General features: G+C 48.1%; 6 protein-coding genes across 6 annotated transcripts; 3 read left to right on the top strand and 3 right to left on the bottom strand.

Moving 5' to 3' along the window:
• Positions 1-1,201: 1,201 nt before the first annotated feature.
• Positions 1,202-6,686, top strand: LOZ57_005156 (uncharacterized protein; the record flags this gene model as incomplete). The annotated part of the gene is made up of 4 exons (XM_049254188.1): positions 1,202-1,497; positions 1,559-5,209; positions 5,274-6,529; positions 6,589-6,686. The coding sequence occupies 4 exons, from the start codon at positions 1,202-1,204 to the stop codon at positions 6,684-6,686; spliced, it is 5,301 nt and encodes a 1,766-aa protein (XP_049106841.1).
• A 1,811-nt stretch (positions 6,687-8,497) lies between these two features.
• LOZ57_005155 (uncharacterized protein) lies at positions 8,498-9,559 on the bottom strand (the record flags this gene model as incomplete). Its single annotated transcript, XM_049254187.1, has 4 exons — positions 8,498-8,716; positions 8,764-8,955; positions 9,025-9,330; positions 9,380-9,559. The coding sequence occupies 4 exons, from the start codon at positions 9,557-9,559 to the stop codon at positions 8,498-8,500; spliced, it is 897 nt and encodes a 298-aa protein (XP_049106840.1).
• Positions 9,560-10,891: 1,332 nt separating this feature from the next.
• LOZ57_005154 (uncharacterized protein) lies at positions 10,892-12,499 on the top strand (the record flags this gene model as incomplete). The annotated part of the gene is made up of 1 exon (XM_049254186.1): positions 10,892-12,499. The coding sequence occupies one exon, from the start codon at positions 10,892-10,894 to the stop codon at positions 12,497-12,499; it is 1,608 nt and encodes a 535-aa protein (XP_049106839.1).
• A 148-nt stretch (positions 12,500-12,647) lies between these two features.
• scn1 (Cut9-interacting protein scn1) lies at positions 12,648-13,817 on the bottom strand (the record flags this gene model as incomplete). The annotated part of the gene is made up of 1 exon (XM_049254185.1): positions 12,648-13,817. The coding sequence occupies one exon, from the start codon at positions 13,815-13,817 to the stop codon at positions 12,648-12,650; it is 1,170 nt and encodes a 389-aa protein (XP_049106838.1).
• Positions 13,818-15,123: 1,306 nt separating this feature from the next.
• Positions 15,124-16,866, bottom strand: LOZ57_005152 (uncharacterized protein; the record flags this gene model as incomplete). Its single annotated transcript, XM_049254184.1, has 2 exons — positions 15,124-16,635; positions 16,717-16,866. The coding sequence occupies 2 exons, from the start codon at positions 16,864-16,866 to the stop codon at positions 15,124-15,126; spliced, it is 1,662 nt and encodes a 553-aa protein (XP_049106837.1).
• Positions 16,867-17,690: 824 nt separating this feature from the next.
• Positions 17,691-19,016, top strand: SPO7 (Nem1-Spo7 phosphatase regulatory subunit; the record flags this gene model as incomplete). The annotated part of the gene is made up of 1 exon (XM_049254183.1): positions 17,691-19,016. One exon carries the CDS (start codon positions 17,691-17,693, stop codon positions 19,014-19,016), a length of 1,326 nt encoding a protein of 441 aa, XP_049106836.1.
• Positions 19,017-19,193: the final 177 nt, after the last annotated feature.

Raw genomic sequence — 19,193 nt, 5'->3', positions numbered from 1 at the left:
CTCAGCCAGCCAATTGACGCCAGGTTGGCGGGCGCTGGTCTGTGCGCGGCTGCTGGTCCATCGCATTCCTTTCGGGGCTAGCGTGGGTCAATTGCCATGCCAACCAATCAGGGCCTCGCTTCCGCCTCGCGCCGCACCTGCGCACGTGACAGAACCCTCGCTCGCGAGGTGTGCAGGCGGGCTTGGCACGGGCGGGACATGGGCAGGGAGGCGTTTCATCGCCCTCCGATCATAGAGAAAATCAGGGCTGCTCTCTTCCCGGTCGCATCGGGACAAAAAAGGGGGCGTCCGGAGAGTGCACTGTCGATGCCAGGCCAGTTGGCGGCGAGAATGCGGCTGAGGCAGCTTCTTTGAGGCATCCGTTGAAGATGGTGGGATGGATTCTCCTTAGAGCCTCCACTCGCCGATGGCAGGATCCAGCGCAACTGAAACATACAGCTTTCCTCCGGTGCCCTTCCCGCGCCGCGGTGCAGACACACCAGAATCTTGACTTTTTCCGCTGAAACCTTGCTGCCATATTTAGATCACCCACCCTGTGCATGAGGATCGGGTGACTTTCGCATACCTACCCTATCTCAACGCGTAATGCATGTACACACAGCATACCATATCGAACGCTTGCCCCCTCGGATCGTTCTCCTTTCCCCCATGATCAGCGGCCGCGAGCGGTGGTTTGCGGCGTGGGCGACGATCTGCCTAAAAGCCGCTTATGTAAGCGATTGTATTGTAACGCCATGTTCTGTCCAATACCGTACGTCGACGGAACACCGTCAACAAAGCAGTGAGAAGTGAGACAAGCAATTCCTGACAGCAGATCATCCACAACCTCGCTGTCACTTGCGATCACGCTTTGTCTTCCAGTCTCTCGTTCGTTGCTTGCTACTTTTCTACCTTCGTTCGTTGATTTAGCGGAGGGGGAATTTTGCCTACATTTTCGTTCTGGCCATCCATCTCCCTCACTTCCTGCATTTTGGCCCATTGCTGTAGTGTTTCAGGGCTGTCAAGGAATGTCCAGTTTGCCATCGGGCATCAGAATTGGGAGAGCATTCTGATCGCCCCTGCTCTTCGTTATCTTTTCACCAACGATAGTCAAGCCATATTTGGTCTCTATACTTGAACGAGCGGTCTAGATACATCTCGACCGTTTCTACCCAGATCTTTCGACCCTGGTTCTCCCAGGAAGACTGCTTGGTCTTTAACCATGACGAACCGGATGTCGATATATTCTACGACCTCATCTCCTGCTGGCCCTCGCTCTGCCTTGCAGCAAGCCACACAGGTCTCGACTACAACGCTACTAAACTCCCTCCACAACGCTTTCCTTTCCGGACAACCTTACCAGCATGATGCCACAACCAGTATCGTCGTGAACACAGTGTCAACGAGCCTGAACCCAGGACCCAATGGAGAGCTAGGCGGTACCATCGATGCCTCTATTGCAAGGAGAGCCTGGGAGCATGCTCGACGGAGAGCAGAAGACGGATGCATTGTGCTATGGTCTGTTGTTGCTCTAGCATCCATTTATCATTCTTGTTTACTGACGCCTCTTCTAATCTAGTTCTTCTCATCACAATACGCCATCTGTTTTATCCCCCTTCCTCCTGTCTCTACCTTTATCTACTCCAGAGATCCTCCACATAGCCTTAGCCGCAATTCGGCCATTCGTTTCTCATGTCACGCCTTTTAACCCCTCCTGTTTACAGTACTCATCATTCGCTGTCACCTACACATTCACTCTTACCGGAACAGTCACCGATGTAACTCTAGCTTTGTCTACATCCGGTGTTAATATTGCCGGTGGGCTGACGAGTATTCCTTCTGAGCGCGGATATCGTGTTTTTGATGTTTTCTATTATCTCTTGTCGTCAGCTTCTACTCCTGCAGAACGGGAATTCTTAAGCCTTAAACACCCAGAGACATACTCGTTACTTAACAGATCACAGTCATACGACCCTCCCTCTTACCTTCCCACCACAGACGATGGTGCCGCAGCTGAGGACTTTCGAGCCAATCTTAGGGCCCTTGGTATTAAAGGCGCTGAGCTCCGTGGCCTCCTCTCTGTTCTTGCTGGCTTGCTTAAACTTGGCAACACTGCAGGTTTTCTGGTTGAAGAAGAGGAACTGGAAGACTTATGTGAAGACATTGGTGGCCTTCTAGATATTGACCCCATTATTCTCCTGAAAAATTGCTCGACAGAAGAGCGGGAGTCGTTAATTCTGGGACTATACGAAACTCTTTTGGACTGGGTCATTTCTAAAGCTAATAACACCATTCGCGCCGAACTTCAGGGCTCTCATAACAATGGCTCTATTGATAGTCTACCCGAGACTCCAAGCCCACTTTCAGAAGAAGACACGGTGAGTATCACTGTTGTTGAGATTCCAGGTGAACCGTTAGGCAAAGCGGTCTCTCTTAGAGGCGTTTTCGACGACTCTATTGGTATTAATGCGGAAATGAAAGATGACGGTATCAACATGGTAAACCCAGGACATTCGGTCATCAAGGAAATGGAAAATGCCGTTGCAGAGGTGGAAGTCGATTTTGGTATCTTGAATGGCTCTGCTGGCCGATTGCGTGAGCGAGAGCGAGACAGGATACAAGGGGCTCTTGAAAAGGTTGGAGTTGAATTAGATTCTACAGCATTTTTGAAAAGGGTTCTGTATCCCGTCAATGGAGGTGATCTGAACTTCGGTCAACGAGGCCGCTTCGATCTTAATGCCACCCTTGGTAGCAGCAGGGTTTGGTATCATATTTCAGTTCACCCAACAGATGATTTGCCGGCCGAGATTTTTTCCTTATCCTCGCCTACATCGGCGTGGTCTGCAGGTGCCGTGTCTCGACAACTTCGTTCTTGGAGACTCGCTGAATGGGCCAACCGTCGGAATAAACACCTGGACTTCACAGCAGACTTCGACATAGAAGAATTCGTTGGCCGATATGCCCCTCTTGGATGTTTAGAAGGAAAAGACGGCGTTGAGAACTGGATTATTGAACGGGGATGGAGTAACGGTGACGTCGTTGTTGCGAAGGAACGGATTTGGATGCGGGAATCCGCGTGGTGGGGTGCAGAATCGATGCTTGATCTGAAGCCTGCGGTGCCTGTTAACCCTTTCAGTACTCCTGACGCTACACCATTTGATGGTGGCTATGGTGCTCCATCGCCTGCCAATGGCAGTGGATTCTTTCCCCCGGATAACATGAGCACCTTGGGCAGCCGGGAGAATTTGATGAGCTTGAATCGGCAATCAATGGGACCCAGGGCTCCTAGTGCTTTAGGTGGTCCGGCTCGCTCAATTGCGCCTACTATGATGTCTCAGCCAGTACAAGTAGCAACTGGTGATTATGGCCTGGGACCGAAAGGCGACGATCGACAGCATGAAAACGTGTACTATGATCAAGATCTTGGCAGATGGACTGCCCTCGACCCTGAACTTGCAGATCCGAAAAAGATTGAGCAAAAGAAGATACCTCTCAATCGTCGTATCTGGACTGGTTTTGTTTGGGGAATCACATTCTGGATTCCATCGTTCGTACTTCGTTACGTTGGTCGAATGAAGCGCCCAGATGTCCGTATGGCATGGCGAGAAAAGGTTGTTCTTATGCTTCTGATTTTCTTACTGAATGCTATTGTTATTTTCTACATTATTTTCTTTGGTGACTTACTTTGCCCTAACAAAGACAAAGTCTGGACGAACAGAGAAGTTGGTTTTCATCAGGGCGACAATGATTTTTTCGTCAGCGTTCATGGAAAAGTCTACGATATCAGCAAATTTTGGAAATCCACTCATGCTAATAACAAATATCCTACTGGCAGGGATCAAATGAGGCCATTTGCCGGTATGAATATGGACGCCTACTTTCCGTTACCCCTCACTTATGCTTGCCCCGGGTTCGATATTGGTACCAGTATTCAATTGCAATATAATAATTCGGAGGCTATTGAGCGCAGAGAAGCTATCCACAACTCCGGGCCGATATTCCAACCCGACCGCACCCTTACTATGAATAAGATTGATTGGTATGGCAACACATTTCTTCCTAGGATGAAGGAATACTATAAGGGAGACTTGGTACACTCAAGAAAAGCACTACCAAAAGAAGCTGCGGACCGTTCTAGACAGTGGGTAGTCATCAGGAACAACATCTACGATTTGACAGACTACTTCTATACTGTTAAGGTTCAGAACGAATTGAAACAATATGACTTTCTTCCTGCCGCAGTGACCGATCTATTCAAGAAAAATGCCGGCACGGACATAACAAGCCAATGGAAAGACACCCGTGAGTTCGTTAATAGTCTGAATTGTCTCAACAACCAATTTTACGTTGGTAAATTGGATTTTCGAGAGACGGCTAGATGCCAGGCGAACAACTACATTCTTCTGGCGTTTACGATTATTCTCTGTTCCGTCATCTTGATTAAATTCTTGGCTGCTCTCCAACTTGGAACCAAACGAAAGCCTTCCCCACAAGACAAATTTGTTATCTGCCATGTGCCAGCTTACACAGAAGGAGAAGATCAGCTGCGAAAAGGACTTGATTCCCTCACAGCTCTTCAATATGATAACAAAAGGAAGCTCATTTTTGTCATTTGTGACGGCATGATCGTTGGTGGAGGTAATGATAGACCCACCCCAAAGATCGTCCTGGACATTTTGGGCGTTGATCCAAAAATCGATCCACCAGCTCTTCCATTCAAATCCGTTGGCGTGGGGAGTGAACAGCTAAATTATGGAAAGGTCTACTCTGGTCTTTATGAATATGAAGGAAACGTTGTCCCTTACATTGTTGTTGTCAAAGTTGGAAAAGAATCAGAGCAAATCAAATCAAAACCAGGAAATCGTGGAAAACGTGATTCACAAGTTATGCTTCTCAACTTTCTGAATCGCGTCCACCATCGCTCGATGATGTCTCCATTGGAGTTAGAAATGTTCCATCAGATCAATAATGTAATTGGTGTTGACCCTGAGTTATACGAATATGTGCTCATGGTTGATGCTGATACCAGTGTTAAGGAGGATTCACTTAATCGTCTTGTTGCAAGCTGTGCGAATGACGCCAAAATTGCTGGAATCTGTGGTGAAACCAGTTTGCAGAATGAGGAGCGTTCTTGGTGGACTATGATACAGGTCTACGAATACTACATCTCCCACCATTTGGCAAAGGCCTTTGAATCCCTTTTTGGCAGCGTTACCTGCCTTCCCGGATGGTAAGAATGACTCTTAAGAGTTCTCTTATGTCTATCTGTGAACACGACACTGACTTCTAAATAGCTTTTGCATGTACCGCCTGAGAAGTGCCGACAAAGGGCGACCATTAATTATCTCTGACAAGGTCATTAACGAATACTCTGACGGTGATGTCGATACGCTGCACAAAAAGAATCTCTTGTCTCTTGGTGAAGATCGATATCTCACGACATTGATGACCAAGCATTTCCCAAATATGTCCTATAAATTTATACCCGACGCATATGCGAGCACAGCAGCCCCTGAAACCTGGAGCGTCCTTCTTTCTCAGAGACGTCGCTGGATTAACTCTACGATTCACAATCTAGCAGAGCTGATGTTCCTCAAGGACTTGTGCGGCTTCTGTTGTTTCAGTATGCGTTTCGTCGTCTTTATTGACTTGTTCGGAACTATTATTCTTCCAGCAACAACTGTGTACTTGGGCTACTTGATTTATCGCGTAGCAAGCAGAACCGGTCCTTTCCCAACAATCTCAATTGCAATCCTCGCAGCCGTTTATGGTCTACAAGCAATTATTTTTATTATCAAACGTCAGTGGCAGCATATTGGATGGATGATCATTTATATATTGGCCTATCCAATCTACAGCTTTGTTCTTCCGGTTTATTCCTTCTGGAATCAGGATAACTTCTCTTGGGGAAACACTCGTATCGTTATTGGCGAAAAGGGCGATAAACGTGTAGTTGCTGTGGAAGATGAAGGATTTGATCCCCGAAGCATCCCTCTTCAACGCTGGGACGACTATGCTCTTATAAATAACCTACCTGGCCGACGGGGTGGACAAGAGAAACAATATCAGCAATATTCCGATGACGTCGGTATGGAGATGGATGACATGCATTCGACATATTCTTCAGTCAAGCCAGCGTCCACTATTCTCACCGGATTCCCGAACCAAGGACCACACCACACTCCTTACGTTCTTCCACAATCAACATCTACTTTGGCTATTCCTGGAAACCGGAACTCCCACATGACTCAATTCACTCCGTACACTGATAATCCTCAGGCTCGAAACTCGCAACATCTTTCCGTCGCAAACTTGAGCCATTATCAGGAAAGTTCTGCAAACGCCAGCCGCTTGAGTGGAATTGGGATGTTGTCACCAGATAGTCAAGCAGGTCAACGACAGAGTTTACGTAGCCCATTGTCCCGACCTACCAGCACAATGATAGATTTTAGAAACCCGCCGAATCAGGGACCAGATGAAACCGCTATTACCGCTGCTATCCGCACTTGTCTTGCTGAAGTTGATTTGGACAGCGTGACCAAGAAACAAGGTATGTATTTTCGAAGATAGAGTATCATGTTTTAATCATTGATGCTAAGAGATATTTAGTTCGTGCACTTGTTGAACAACGCCTTCAGACTACATTGACTGGCGATAAGAAATCGTTCCTTGACCGCCAAATCGACCACGAACTGGCAAATATGTAATCTTGTCAGAAATGCTTACTACGGCCTGATCCCTGCTCGGCTACACTTTCTTCCCTAAAAGTGAACCAGATCTTTGTCATTTATTGTTCTTGTTTTGGATAAGCATGAGAATTACCTATGCATGGTGTGTTGATATTTTGTATTTTTTCCATCTTTCGTTTCTTGGGGGTCATCTTTTTAACATTAAAAATAATAATTTTTGGCCGATATTCTGGAGACATCTGTTTTTGAGGGCCAGGGAATGAAACGGCACACCATACGCCTGGATAATTTATTTGTTTTAATAATTCTGCTAAGGAGTGTCCCTACCCTGCGTCTGTTTTCTAACTCTCCTGTCTCTCATACCCTTTTTAGCTGGGGGCTCTGTGGCGTGAATATTTTCGAGTGTAGCCTTGGTGAAGAGGTGAAAACAATTCCTCATTTGATATTTCACTGCTTTCAAGTTTTTGTCCGCCTTTTTCTCAGTGTACATATAATAAAACATACGCCAGAATTCGTGATATTACACTGTTGGTTCTCACTCATACAGAACACTTTTGGGCTTATCATATACTTTGTGCAAGAAGGGGCAACAGAGCCATACTGTACGGAGTATATCCACCAATATTGACATCCTCTATACTCCGTGTAGCTTCTCAAAATCCTCCAACCCCCCTAACCCTTTTTACTGCACCAATCACACCCCTTAACCAGCTAAATTTCCCAGGATTTGTCCCAATTGAGCCAACGGCCAACTCTCCTGTTTTTGGGTCATGCCAACATCCATCTCTGGTGCTGACAGCGCCATATATTGAAGTGTTTTGGTTTTTTCGAAGGGCTTCCAGCCAATTTTGGCAGATTAGCGCAGAGTCAAGGAGCACATTTGTTTCCTGGCTATGAAAGAACGATTGGGTATCCAAATTTCCACTGCCTGTTTACAGATATTTTGCTCGCGTGAGATCGAAGTTATATGTTTGGGGAATGGTAGGGATAGTATTAAACGTACCTTGAATGGCAACCTTCTCGTCAATAATCATTAATTTGATATGGCAACTTCGCTTTTTGAATGAATTATGTATCGGTTTTGTCTGATCTTTTGCAACGTAATTATATATACGTAACCTAACTTTCTCTTCATCACAGGATAATGAGTTATAGAGACGATTACAGATCATTTCATTGGTCCCGTTCTGAAAAGGTAGCAGCTGACCTGCGTCGTTGTAGCCGAGACAAAGATAGCAGGTTACTACTACTCCGCGACGAACCGCATCAATAAGTGGCTTGAGTAAAGGTTCGGCGTTTAGATCTGGCGTCTGGATAAAAATACTGTACTCAGCACTTTCGATTGCGGCAAGAAATGCTGTATTTTGAGGGGTATATATGCTTGAGTGATTTAACGCTACAAGCAGTCAGTATGACAGTTTAAAAAAGGCCATGGGCCAATCGGCTCACCTCCCCAAGGCTCACGGTTTACCATTGCCATTGGAAATGGCTGGTGGTGCGGATGTAAGAAGTAGGGCAGCATGTGATCATCTGCCTCCCATTCTGGTGCATCCCCAATAGCGCTAGGGATTGCCGGGACATCTAATAATAGCCAATGTTAACGGAGACAATGCTTTATTGTTGAAGGAGTGATTACAGACTTAAATGCCGCGATACACAGTCCCTTCGAGTTTCTCCTAAGACTGGTGTAAGTCTTATTTTTACTCTTTCTGTTTCAGAAGCAATGTCTATATCATATGCTATATTTCCAGGGAAGTGCCCCGAGTCACTTGCATTATCGCCTTTTTGAGGGAGTTCGACGCTGCGGAAATCTATTAGTACCAATCTGACTAAAACTTTGAGGCCATTCTATACGTATTATACGCTTCATTGCTCTCATTTACTTGAATATTGTTTGCAAAGCTTGGAGGTTCTTCAAGTGAAGCCGGGGATTCGATCATGGGCAGTGGCGGTTGAAGCGATATATCCCAGGAAATCAAGGCCATATCGTAAAACGAATCAACAATAGAGCCCTCAAATCTAACCATCATCTCGAGGTTATCGTTATCCTAAAGGTAGTTAGCCGAAGCATCAACTCACACAACGGGCTCAGAACCTGTATATTATTGCTCATGAGAAGAGCCATTTTTCTATCTACAATCATAACTTTAGAGTGAAGAGTTCCGACCACAGGACGATGGTAATTGAGCACTTGTAGATCAATGTTAGGAATCTCTTCCGGTGAAGGAAGTCGAACCCTCTCGCTCAGAGCCTCGTTTCGGCTAACCGGCTGGCGATTATTTAAGACCTTGTTGTGTTACTGTTAGAACATAAGTCGAGTGCAGATTAGTTAGCCACTAAGCATTCTGCAACTTACTTGTTTCACGTTCCCCCGGTCATACATCATCTTCATTACCACTCTTGTTCCTCGCAGAGCAGTGCGCTTCGATAATTCTCTCATTGCATTAGTCAGAAGTTGAGAGTTATTTGAATATATCCAGTAGCTTGTAAGAAAAATTATTTCTTTCTCCGCTCTTACAATACAGTTGGCTAAATGGTGACAAATATCTGGCAGGGTACCAATTATTGTCAAGGGCACCACACCGGAGCTACCCATCAGAGGAGGTGACACCAGGCCAGACATAGGGTCTTGCATAAGTGGACAAAGCGCATCATGATATATCTGCCCTGACTTCAGTATTCTAGTCCACCAGGGGTACTCAATACTGTACTTTGAGGAAGAGATCACTGGGTCGCTGTGAACCCCATTTTCCGCACTGTAGAGCAGTGTTCAAATCCTTTGCAAAATGGTGTTGGATCCTGGAGTTAGGATATTCGTCAAGGTTCCTCGATTTCTCCGAGAGAACCCGCACAATTGTATCATGAGGAATTGTGTTCTGGTCTTTTGCCATTTCGGAGCTGACTGTGGTGCCTTCTTGGCAGAGTTGGACAACACGCTCAGAAATCATTTTAAAGCAGGTTCGGTGTCGACTGATCGGCTGAAGTGAAGAAATAGCCAGCACGACGCAGTAAAAAGTAACTGATACGCCGAACAATGCTTTTGCAAATGTCCAGATATATGGTTTCAAGGAGGGATATTGAGAGAGACGCCAAATATCGACACAAAGGTATGCCATATTTGCATTAGGGAAAAATGATAAGATTTTAGAACAAAAAAATCACCAGTAGTGTGTTCATTTTATACAACAGTAATGGCAAGGCCAGTCCCAAGTCAGTAGAAAATGATAGGAGTCAAGACAACTCTGCTAAAACCTTGTTGATAGTGCACAATCGATGCCTGGCCAGTATCGAACAGACTTCTGGGCCAATTTGTATGCTTCAGCGGTGTAGAACTCCTCAAGCTTCCGTTCTTGTTCGTGGAGTTTTGGAGGGGAAAAGCTGTGCAGCTCCTGCTGTTCTGGAAGGGGCAAACTGCGTCATTGTTATGTCATAACGCCAAGCCGGAGCCTCGACCGGTAGTTATGTATGTGGGCTCTAGTCCTAGAACGGACTAGCTTGGCTGTTCCTTGAGCTTATTCTGATTGGCCGCGGGGTTCTCAAGCGGGCCGAATTCGGTTCTCATGGGGTCTTTATTAACTGATTATCAGCTTCAAGTCTTGTTGTTACTATCCTTCATACCTGCATGGCACAAAAATCACATATTTGAAACAATTGACATTTCGTAGCTGTTTTCCCAGGGTTATTATTCACATTCAACCGGCTTCCATAAACAACTCTCTAGATCTCGGCATTTTTCTCGGCTTTCTCTGGTCTGGAACTTGAAAATCGAGAAAGATGTGCGTATATAACACCATATTTGCTATACCAGTACTAATGCGGGTACGTTTTTCACAGGGGGTACACTGCTTCATTCGCATTCCTTGAAGCGATTTGGGATGTATGAGACCCTTAACTTACCACATACGATTAGAATTGACATGCGCAAAACCAGGCTGGAATTCGCTATGTCTTCGCGAATTTGGGATCTGATCATCCGTCAATTCTGGAGGCTTTCATCAAGGGCCAGGCCGAAAGAAATGGCGCGTTTCCGAAGGTGATCACATGCCCAAACGAGGTATGTCCTGGTCTTCGTCTTACACCTCGATCTCATTGCAAAGTTCCCCTGCAGCAACCCTTGTCGCGTTGTTGATGTCGCTGTGGTGACATCTTGGCTTTTTCCCACACCACGTGAACAGTGATGAGCGGCTTACCCTGGTTTACCCTAACAGATGGTTGCACTTTCGATGGCTGACGGATACGCACGTCTCACAAACAAACCGCAATGTGTGATCGTTCATGTGGACGTGGGTACTCAAGCACTGAGCTCTGCTATTCACAATGCCTCGTGTGGTCGTTGCCCCGTGCTCATTTTCGCTGGTCTGTCTCCTTTCACCGCGGAGGGAGAAATGCGAGGATCTCGCACGGAATATATTCACTGGATACAGGATGTACCAGATCAAAGGCAGATTGTTTCTCAATACTGCCGATATACTGCTGAGATTAAAACCGGGAAAAACATCAAGCAGATGGTCAATCGAGCTCTTCAATTTGCCACAAGCGCCCCCACTGGCCCTGTCTATTTAGTGGGCGCAAGAGAGGTAATGGAGGAAGAAATCGAACCATATTCCATTGAGCAGAAGCATTGGGGGGCTGTCTATCCAGCAGCACTCCCAATAAGCGGTGTGGAGCAAATTTCAGAAGCCATCGTCTCGGCTCAACTACCCCTCGTCATTGTAGGGTATTTAGGCCGCCACGAGAGAGCGGTCAAGCAGCTTGTCCATCTTGCCGACATTATTCCTGGCCTTCGTGTCCTTGATGCAGGTGGTAGCGACATGTCTTTTCCTGCAAACCATCCTGGCTGGCTTGGCTTGCGTGTCAGCGGCCATGAGGCAATCAAAACTGCAGACGTTATTCTGGTAATAGACTGTGATGTTCCATGGATACCTACACAAGGAAAACCACTTTCGTACGCCAAGATATTTCATATCGATGTGGACCCATTAAAGCAACAGATGCCTTTGTTTTATATTCCCTCACTGGCAACGTTCCGGGCCGATGCTGGAACAGCCCTGGAACAGCTAAACACATACATCTCATCGCAGAATACGCTCACCGATATGATGTCCACAGAGGCTTATGTGAAACGGTCTATTGCCGTGAGAGAATCTTATTCGGAACGTCTGCGATTGCTGGCAGAAAAGGCTGCTAGACCACAGGGGGTCGACGCTCCTTTTAATCCAGAATACCTTTTCTCGCAGGTTCGAAGCGCGTGCCCAGAAGATACTATTTGGGCAGTGGAAGCCGTCACTCTCGCTGAGCGTGTTTCTGCCCACATCCAAGCCACGTTCCCCAAATCCTGGATTAACTGCGGAGGAGGAGGTCTCGGCTGGTCTGGTGGTGGTGCGCTTGGTATTAAACTCGCAACGGATGACCAACACGGTGGGCGTGGAAAGGGAAAATTTGTTTGTCAAGTTGTTGGAGACGGAACGTTCCTTTTTAGCGTTCCTGGGTCGGTGTACTGGATCGCCCGCCGATACGAGATCCCTGTTTTGACAATCGTTCTCAATAACAAAGGTTGGAATGCACCTAGAAACAGTTTATTGCTTGTGCATCCAGATGAGGCTGGCTCTCGTGCCACTAATGAGGAGTTGAATATTTCGTTTGCACCAACACCAGACTATGCTGGAATTGCAAAAGCGGCTGCTGGTGGTAAACTTTGGGCCGGCCGTGCGGGAACTGTGGAGGAATTAGCCAAACTATTGCCAGAGGCGGTTCGAAGTGTTCTGGATGGGAAGGGTGCTGTTTTAGAGGCGCAGCTAAATGGAAAAGACGGAAAATACGCCGGGAATTAGATGTCCGGTTATGTATTCAACCGATTTTGTATTTCAAAACAAACTCGGGCAGACAATGAAACCAACATAAAGATACGAAAACTGATTGGTGTTATATTTTGCCCGAAACCCTTGCCTGCTTACTTGCCATTCCGAAGGCGAGGCACTATCAGCCATGGATGAACCTCTTCCAATTGTTGCCTAGCCTTTTAATTCCATCTTCTAGTTTCCAAGACCGAACATCGCAAATGGTCCGTACGATCACTTCCAACATGTAGTCCATTTTTTCTCCAGCTATGTGCAAATCGCTCTCCACCAAGATCCTATCATCAGGAACAGCTTTCATAACCTCTACAGCTTTACTTACCGATCCATTGGGAAAATTGATTGTGCTGGAAAAGGAAAAATACACGTCTGCCGGATTGGAAGGGTGCAAAAAAAGCTTTAATGGATCTGCCGGGCCGGAATATGAATGCATGCATACTCTTGGCGGGAACGGATAGGGCTCGGAAGAGGTAGGGTGTTGATTCCTATCGATTTCTTCCTCACTTTCGTCTCCATGCGCATTCACAGCACTGCCGCGTCGGTGTCGTTGTCGTTTAGACAGGACAGGTATCTCGTAGCCTTTCCAGAGGTCACGCAAAATTTCTAGTACTGCACCATGTGCCTGAACGCTATGCACAGATACAGGCCGCTGTAGCTCACCAGCTAACCGTAGCTGGGCCTTTAAAATCGCCTTTTGGTGACTCAACGGCACACGATGAGGGGATAGTGTCCTGCCCTCCCGAAAGCCAGGGGTGCGAGACAAATCACGACTCTCTAGTTCATGCGAAAACCATGCATTCGGTATACGAAATGAGCGATCGAGACCAACCTCACCGACGAGTGCGTGAGGGAATTGGGTGAGATATTGTCTAGTTTCTTGAAGGATAGTAGAGAGTGGGCGGGGGGAGGGAAGTTCAGCGAGAAGAAGTTCATCCTGGATAGGAGGGGTTAAAACTGCTTTGTAATGTTCGATTTTGTCTATTGGCGTTTTCCCGGGGACATGTGTATCGTCAAATACTAAGTGAGAGACCCAAGGGTGCCAACCAAAACAGGGTATGATCTTTTTTTCCGGACGGGACTGCTTGGGATCAGAGTGATCAAGTAAATCTATGTCATCAAGTCTAGTGGCAACTTCGGCGACCAAATGTTGATCTTGTTCTCGAGTGGCCATAATGGCGAGCGTTCTGGCTTTCATCGTGGGAATGTCGTCAATGGACGACATGGTGTCTGTTGGGTGGCAGTGGGCATCGAAGACGCCCAGGTCCCAGGGGAAAGCTTGAGACTGTGATTCCATACTGGGGTTTATCTTAGGGATACTGTCAACTTTACTTCGTCTGTTCAACTGGTTGCCTGTACTTGGAACAAGTTAAACGAGTCAATTGGGTGATGACTAAGCAGATCAATGACCATCGTCCCAACCTCCAGAATTGCTCCCCATCGGTCATTGATTCTCGCAAATGAAAGCTATTCTCGATGCCAATCTCTAGGTCATTTTTTCTTACTCCATTAACATTCGTTGTGTCTATCCCAGTTCTTCTCTACAACTGTGTCATACTCACATATTTTAGTCTCTATCTCCTGACTCGCCACGCCCTCAGGTGCATTTCGGACGGATTGTATCTCAGCGAGTCGGTGTCTCCTGACAGATTTTTCTCCAGCATATTTCCTGCGGAGCTGCTTCCAGAAGAAGTCCCTCCCGTAAACAGCAAATTTCAGAGACTTACCAACGCTCAACACCCCCTAGAATCAGCCAATTCGGCAAGAAAACAACACTCCACACACCATTCTCGTCGATCTTCCGCTTCTTCTGAAAAAGCAGGAGTAAGGCGGGGGCTGCCAAAGCTTTCCCAATCCGCAAAAGTGTCCCCCAGCGCGTACAAGACTTTCCCCCCTAGCGAAGGCATTCTCGGGTCTGGGGATTGGGGGGAGTGGGAGGATGTGAAGGACGACCACGAGCTTCTAGAGGATCGCCAAACCCACTCCACAAGCGGGCTTGGCGGTGGCCGTCTTGGGGGGTCCAAGCAGACGTCCTCTCCCTCGTTGAGCTCCACTTTTTTTGTGGGACAATATGAAGGAGATGTTGATGGTGTGCTCCCTACAGGTCCGCGGCTACATTTTGATATACCACCACATCCACGAAAGAGGAGTCACAGTACCGGGAAACATGGACCTGCATATACCGCCGACTATCAATGAATCGTATTTGGTACGACGCTTTGACTCGTCGCCCATCGAGGACTGAGTTTGTGAGCTATAACCGTAAGATTCATACTGACTTTCTACTTTTATTATCATAGGTTATGATTTTCTTTGGCCTTACATCCGATCAAAGTTGCAATTTTGCGCTGGCAAGCAACGGCTCGCCTCCCAAAATTTTAACTGCACGCTTTCAAAGTAATTGATATTAAAAATGTTAGATACGCATCTGGGATGCTAATGCGAATAACTAGCCATCAGAATGATTAAAAGAACTTTCCATGGCCGTATTGTATTTCTATCATCAAATTCTATGTGCAGATAAAAGACCCAAGCATCTGATATGACAAAAGGTGTACAAAGAACATGACATAAAGTTATTTGTAAAGCAATGTTCCCCGATATTAAGACGACGAAGGAATCGAATGATTGTCGGCAACATCTTTCATCTCATCCAGGATCACATCATTGAACTCCTGCCACCCATCCAAATATAAATGGTGCCCAGCTTTCTTGATAATAACAACTTTTGCTGACCCCTTATCTGATTGTCGCTCCTCGGGAGATGCTTCTTTAAGAACACGCTCTTTCTCTTGGTCAATTTTTTCCTTCGCAGTATAACCACCTTTGGCATCCATCCAGTCATTTTCACCATACATGAAAACAATGGGAATTCCAGGTTCACGACGAGGCGGTGATGGTACAGAAACAAAAGAGCTAGAATCAGAGGCGGATACGGATTGGGCCTGTGGCGTTTCGCTGGTAGAACAGCCAGTTTCACTCTGCAAATATGAGCTGGGCGGCGCTGGATTATGCAGTAACATCTGCCGCCCAACTCCATGGATGCGCCTAATCATGGGACTGCGGGCGTATGCTCCGGGGGCAAGAATGTATGCGAGGGCATACTCCCCGCTGCCCCGTAGTCTAAATAGAGAATACGCATAATCATGTAGGGCGCCAGCTTCCTCTTGGGGCAGATGAGAGAATCGCCGAGACGTCCAGCCAGATACAAGGCGTGGGCCGAGGGGGCCAGACCATCGAACTAAACTGAAAGGGGAGACATTTGAATCCCAGAGATAGACGAGCCATTTCGGTAGGGTTCTGGTGGGAGGTTTCGTGGAATCGCCATTTTTAGCGTTTGCAGCGGCTGCTTTACCCCGGGCGTTCAGGAAGTTGTTGTTATCGACAACAGTGGCCTCCCCGGCCTGATCTTGCGTGAACTCATTTGCCATTGTTGACGATGCTGGCTCTGCAACGTCAGCATTGACGGCATAAGGGTCCTCCGGGATGCCAACAGGGGAAGCAAGAATAAGCTTGTTAAGACGGCCGGGGTACTTCAGTGCATATGCGACGGCGAGATATCCGCCTAGACTGTGGCCCAGGAGAGTGAATCGCTCAATCCTTCGCTTCACGCGCCATTCTTCCAGAGCATCGACAAACCAATCCTCTGCTTCCGCGATTGCATCCTCCCGCTTTTTGGCAGCAATCTTAAACGGTGGCCGGGTACTGCGGCCCATGCCTAGCAAGTCCAGAGCATATAATTGCCATCCTTTGGCGCGACTCAGAGCTTCATAGTTCTTATAAAAGAACCCCAGTCCTGCGCCATAGCCATGTAAAACCACAAGGTTATTTTCGACTTTCTCGCCGAGGCGCTCGACTGAGAATTCATTCAGCTCGCGGTCTTTGCCGCTGAGTTCTACCATGGAGGACTGCCATCTCCGGGGGCCAAATGGGTCATTTGTTGAGTTCTCAGAAACAAGGCCTGGCTCGGTATGATCTGCAGAGGCTAAAGGGTCGGGTTGTTCATTGGGGGTCGCAGGTCTTTTACCGGTCTGAGTGTGTGTAGGTGGTTTTTGGAGGTATGGGATAAATGAAAGTACCTTATGCTCTGCAGCAGCAGCAGGAATACTTGCCCACTGTATACATTATTATGAAATAGCTGTCAGCTTTAAAGTACCGGCATAAGAATGCACTTTATTCAAAAACGGCGTCCATACCCATTGGCTAAACCCCTCCTTATAGCCCAGAGGGAAGAGTCGGGAGAGCGGTGCGGGAGGTCTGGCCTCCGGCCTTGTCGAAGCTAGCGGGGCCTGTTGCGGACGATTCTGCGCATCTTCCGACGGCTGCGATGCGGTGGTTGAGCTCATGATCGGGGAGAATCGAGAAGCAGGAGAGGCGGAGGGGTTCGATTGTGCGAGAGAAGACTCCAGCTGGACGCGACTGCGCAGACTGCGAGGATTATTGAGCCACGCAGGCAGGTCTAGCGAGAGTCCTGTGGTGGCGTCGAGGAACGGCCTGGATCGAGCGGCCTGTAGCAGTGGTATGGCCGACACTGGTCCTGGATGCACCTTGAGGATGGTGGGCAGAGTGACAGTCGACACCTGTCACTCAAGGCGGGGGGCAGGGTAGGTGTCATAGGCGTCACCGAAGCCGTTATATAGCTAGGGCTGTTCTCTCAGCTTCGCGGGTCGGGGTTAGGAGATGTTTTGGCCGATACGGGGCGTGTTGCAGGCAGCCTTTTTCTGGGGCGCCAACCGCGTCAGCGTGGCGAGGACAGAATGAATTTCCGGTTCAACGGAACCAAACAAGAGTTGAGAGAAAGCTAGAAACGGGTCAGACACAGGCCAGTAGGTAGAGAAACGGTGCTTGTCCGCCTGGCTCTGCGCAGCAACCGAACGAAGCGTGTTTGTTCTGACGACGAGGATGCACGGGCGGCACGGGATCGGGGATTGGCTGGCTGGTGGCTTGAGCTGTTGAACCACCATCGTTCCCGCCAGGCAAAGCTTCGCTCGCTCCCATAACTTCTCCGAAACTACGTACATATTATTCGCTCCTCCAGGCCGACACAAGAGTCCTTCCAGCATTCTAATTTTTGTTCTGTCAAGCTTGACAGCCAACCCATCGCCGGAGCTTAACTTGAACTGCTCTTCACGCGTCTTGAGGATGCGCCGACGGCTTCTCCCAAGCTGCGATGTCTCGCCTTGACCAGATCGTTAAAGGCACTCCTGCGCCCAGCGTGCATATACCAGAGACCCTCTCGAGAACCCCTTCACCACACCTCCCCAGTGACTCCTCCGAACCATCGCTTGCGTCTACTCCAGCAGTTGCTTCTGTGAACCCGGATCCGCTCTCGACCCTCCCCTCCTCGCCGCCGCAGATCTACTTGAACCTCCTCATACTCGAGAGCTCTTTGCGCTCACAGTACCTAGCGCTGCGTGCACGAAGGCGACAGAATACCTTTTTCCTTTTCCTGCTTGCGTTGTGGATCACATACTTTTTCTACGCCCTTTTTCTACGGCCGAGGGAGGATGGGGGTGTAGGCGGCTCTCCCTACTGGATTGTTGAAATGGGGGAGAAAATTGCTCTAATGGGCGGTGCTGTAACTGGGATTCTAGTCTGGGGAACAGGACAATGGGAGAGAGGAGTTCGATGGCCTCGCCGGTGGCTGGCGGTCGCCAATAGGGGCCTGAGAGGCTTCAATGCAAAGGTTGTGGTGATTCGAGGCCCATGGTGGAAGGAATTGATTCTCTGGTTTTCATTCTTGTTCCCCTTTTCGGATCTCTTTCCAACCGTGCCCTCATTCCACTATGTTGAGCGACGGCACAGTGGCCTTCACGACCGGCCTAGACGCCATGCAGCGACTAACCGTTCGCCCTACGAGGATGATAGTGATACGGGGATTGAAGAGGACCTCTCTCCGGGGGGAGACTACATACGGCTTCTCTTGTTACCAAAATCCTTTTCTCCCGCCTTCCGCGAAAATTGGGACGAATATCGCACGGAATACTGGGAACGTGAGAACGAGCGGCGTGCGCGTCTCCGCGAGAAGACCCAGAGCCGTGAACGCCATCTGGCGAAGCAAGAGGGTGGCTGGCTGTGGTGGACTAGATGGCAGGGCTGGAAGCGGAGGCACAGTGGTGCAAAGATTGGCCGTGACTTGGAGAAGCCGCATCGCCATCAACAGCATGGGCCCCATAGCCACCGACATCGGCAGTCGCGTCAGTCTATTGATAGGGATTTAAAACCCCGTCGACCTGTCGAATCGCATTCAAGAACCTCGTCTCGTAGCACAACACCAAACCCCTTATCGGACGCGGACGACAAAACTACGAATTCGGATCGCGAGAGGACTCGTCGGCGCCGCAGTAGTGCTACAGCTCCACCCGGCTTTGAGCGGAGTCGGAAAAGTAAATCGTCCGTATCAGGCGGGAGTTCTGTTCGAGCCTCATCCCCTTTAATGCAGATTGAGACGCAAGATGGAAACGCAACTAAACAAGATAATGTAAATGAACTATAAGGCTGTATGGTTTAAGTTCGGAGGCGTGATGTTATGCTCATTTGGTACGGATGGACCTAGCATCTCATTGTGTACATATGAATAGAATTTCTCAACAAGGGCTCAAAGGCAATTCTGTGGGCACCTCTACTCATAAATCAACGAGTCATTTCAAGTTCTAGAAAAGCCACTCATGTC

This window comes from Ophidiomyces ophidiicola, assembly GCF_022830035.1.
Source record: "Ophidiomyces ophidiicola strain CBS 122913 chromosome Unknown scaffold_24, whole genome shotgun sequence".
Classification (NCBI taxonomy): domain Eukaryota; kingdom Fungi; phylum Ascomycota; class Eurotiomycetes; order Onygenales; family Onygenaceae; genus Ophidiomyces; species Ophidiomyces ophidiicola.
The sequence above is the reverse complement of the archived record's forward strand: the minus strand, read 5'-3'. Positions and strand labels throughout refer to the sequence as shown.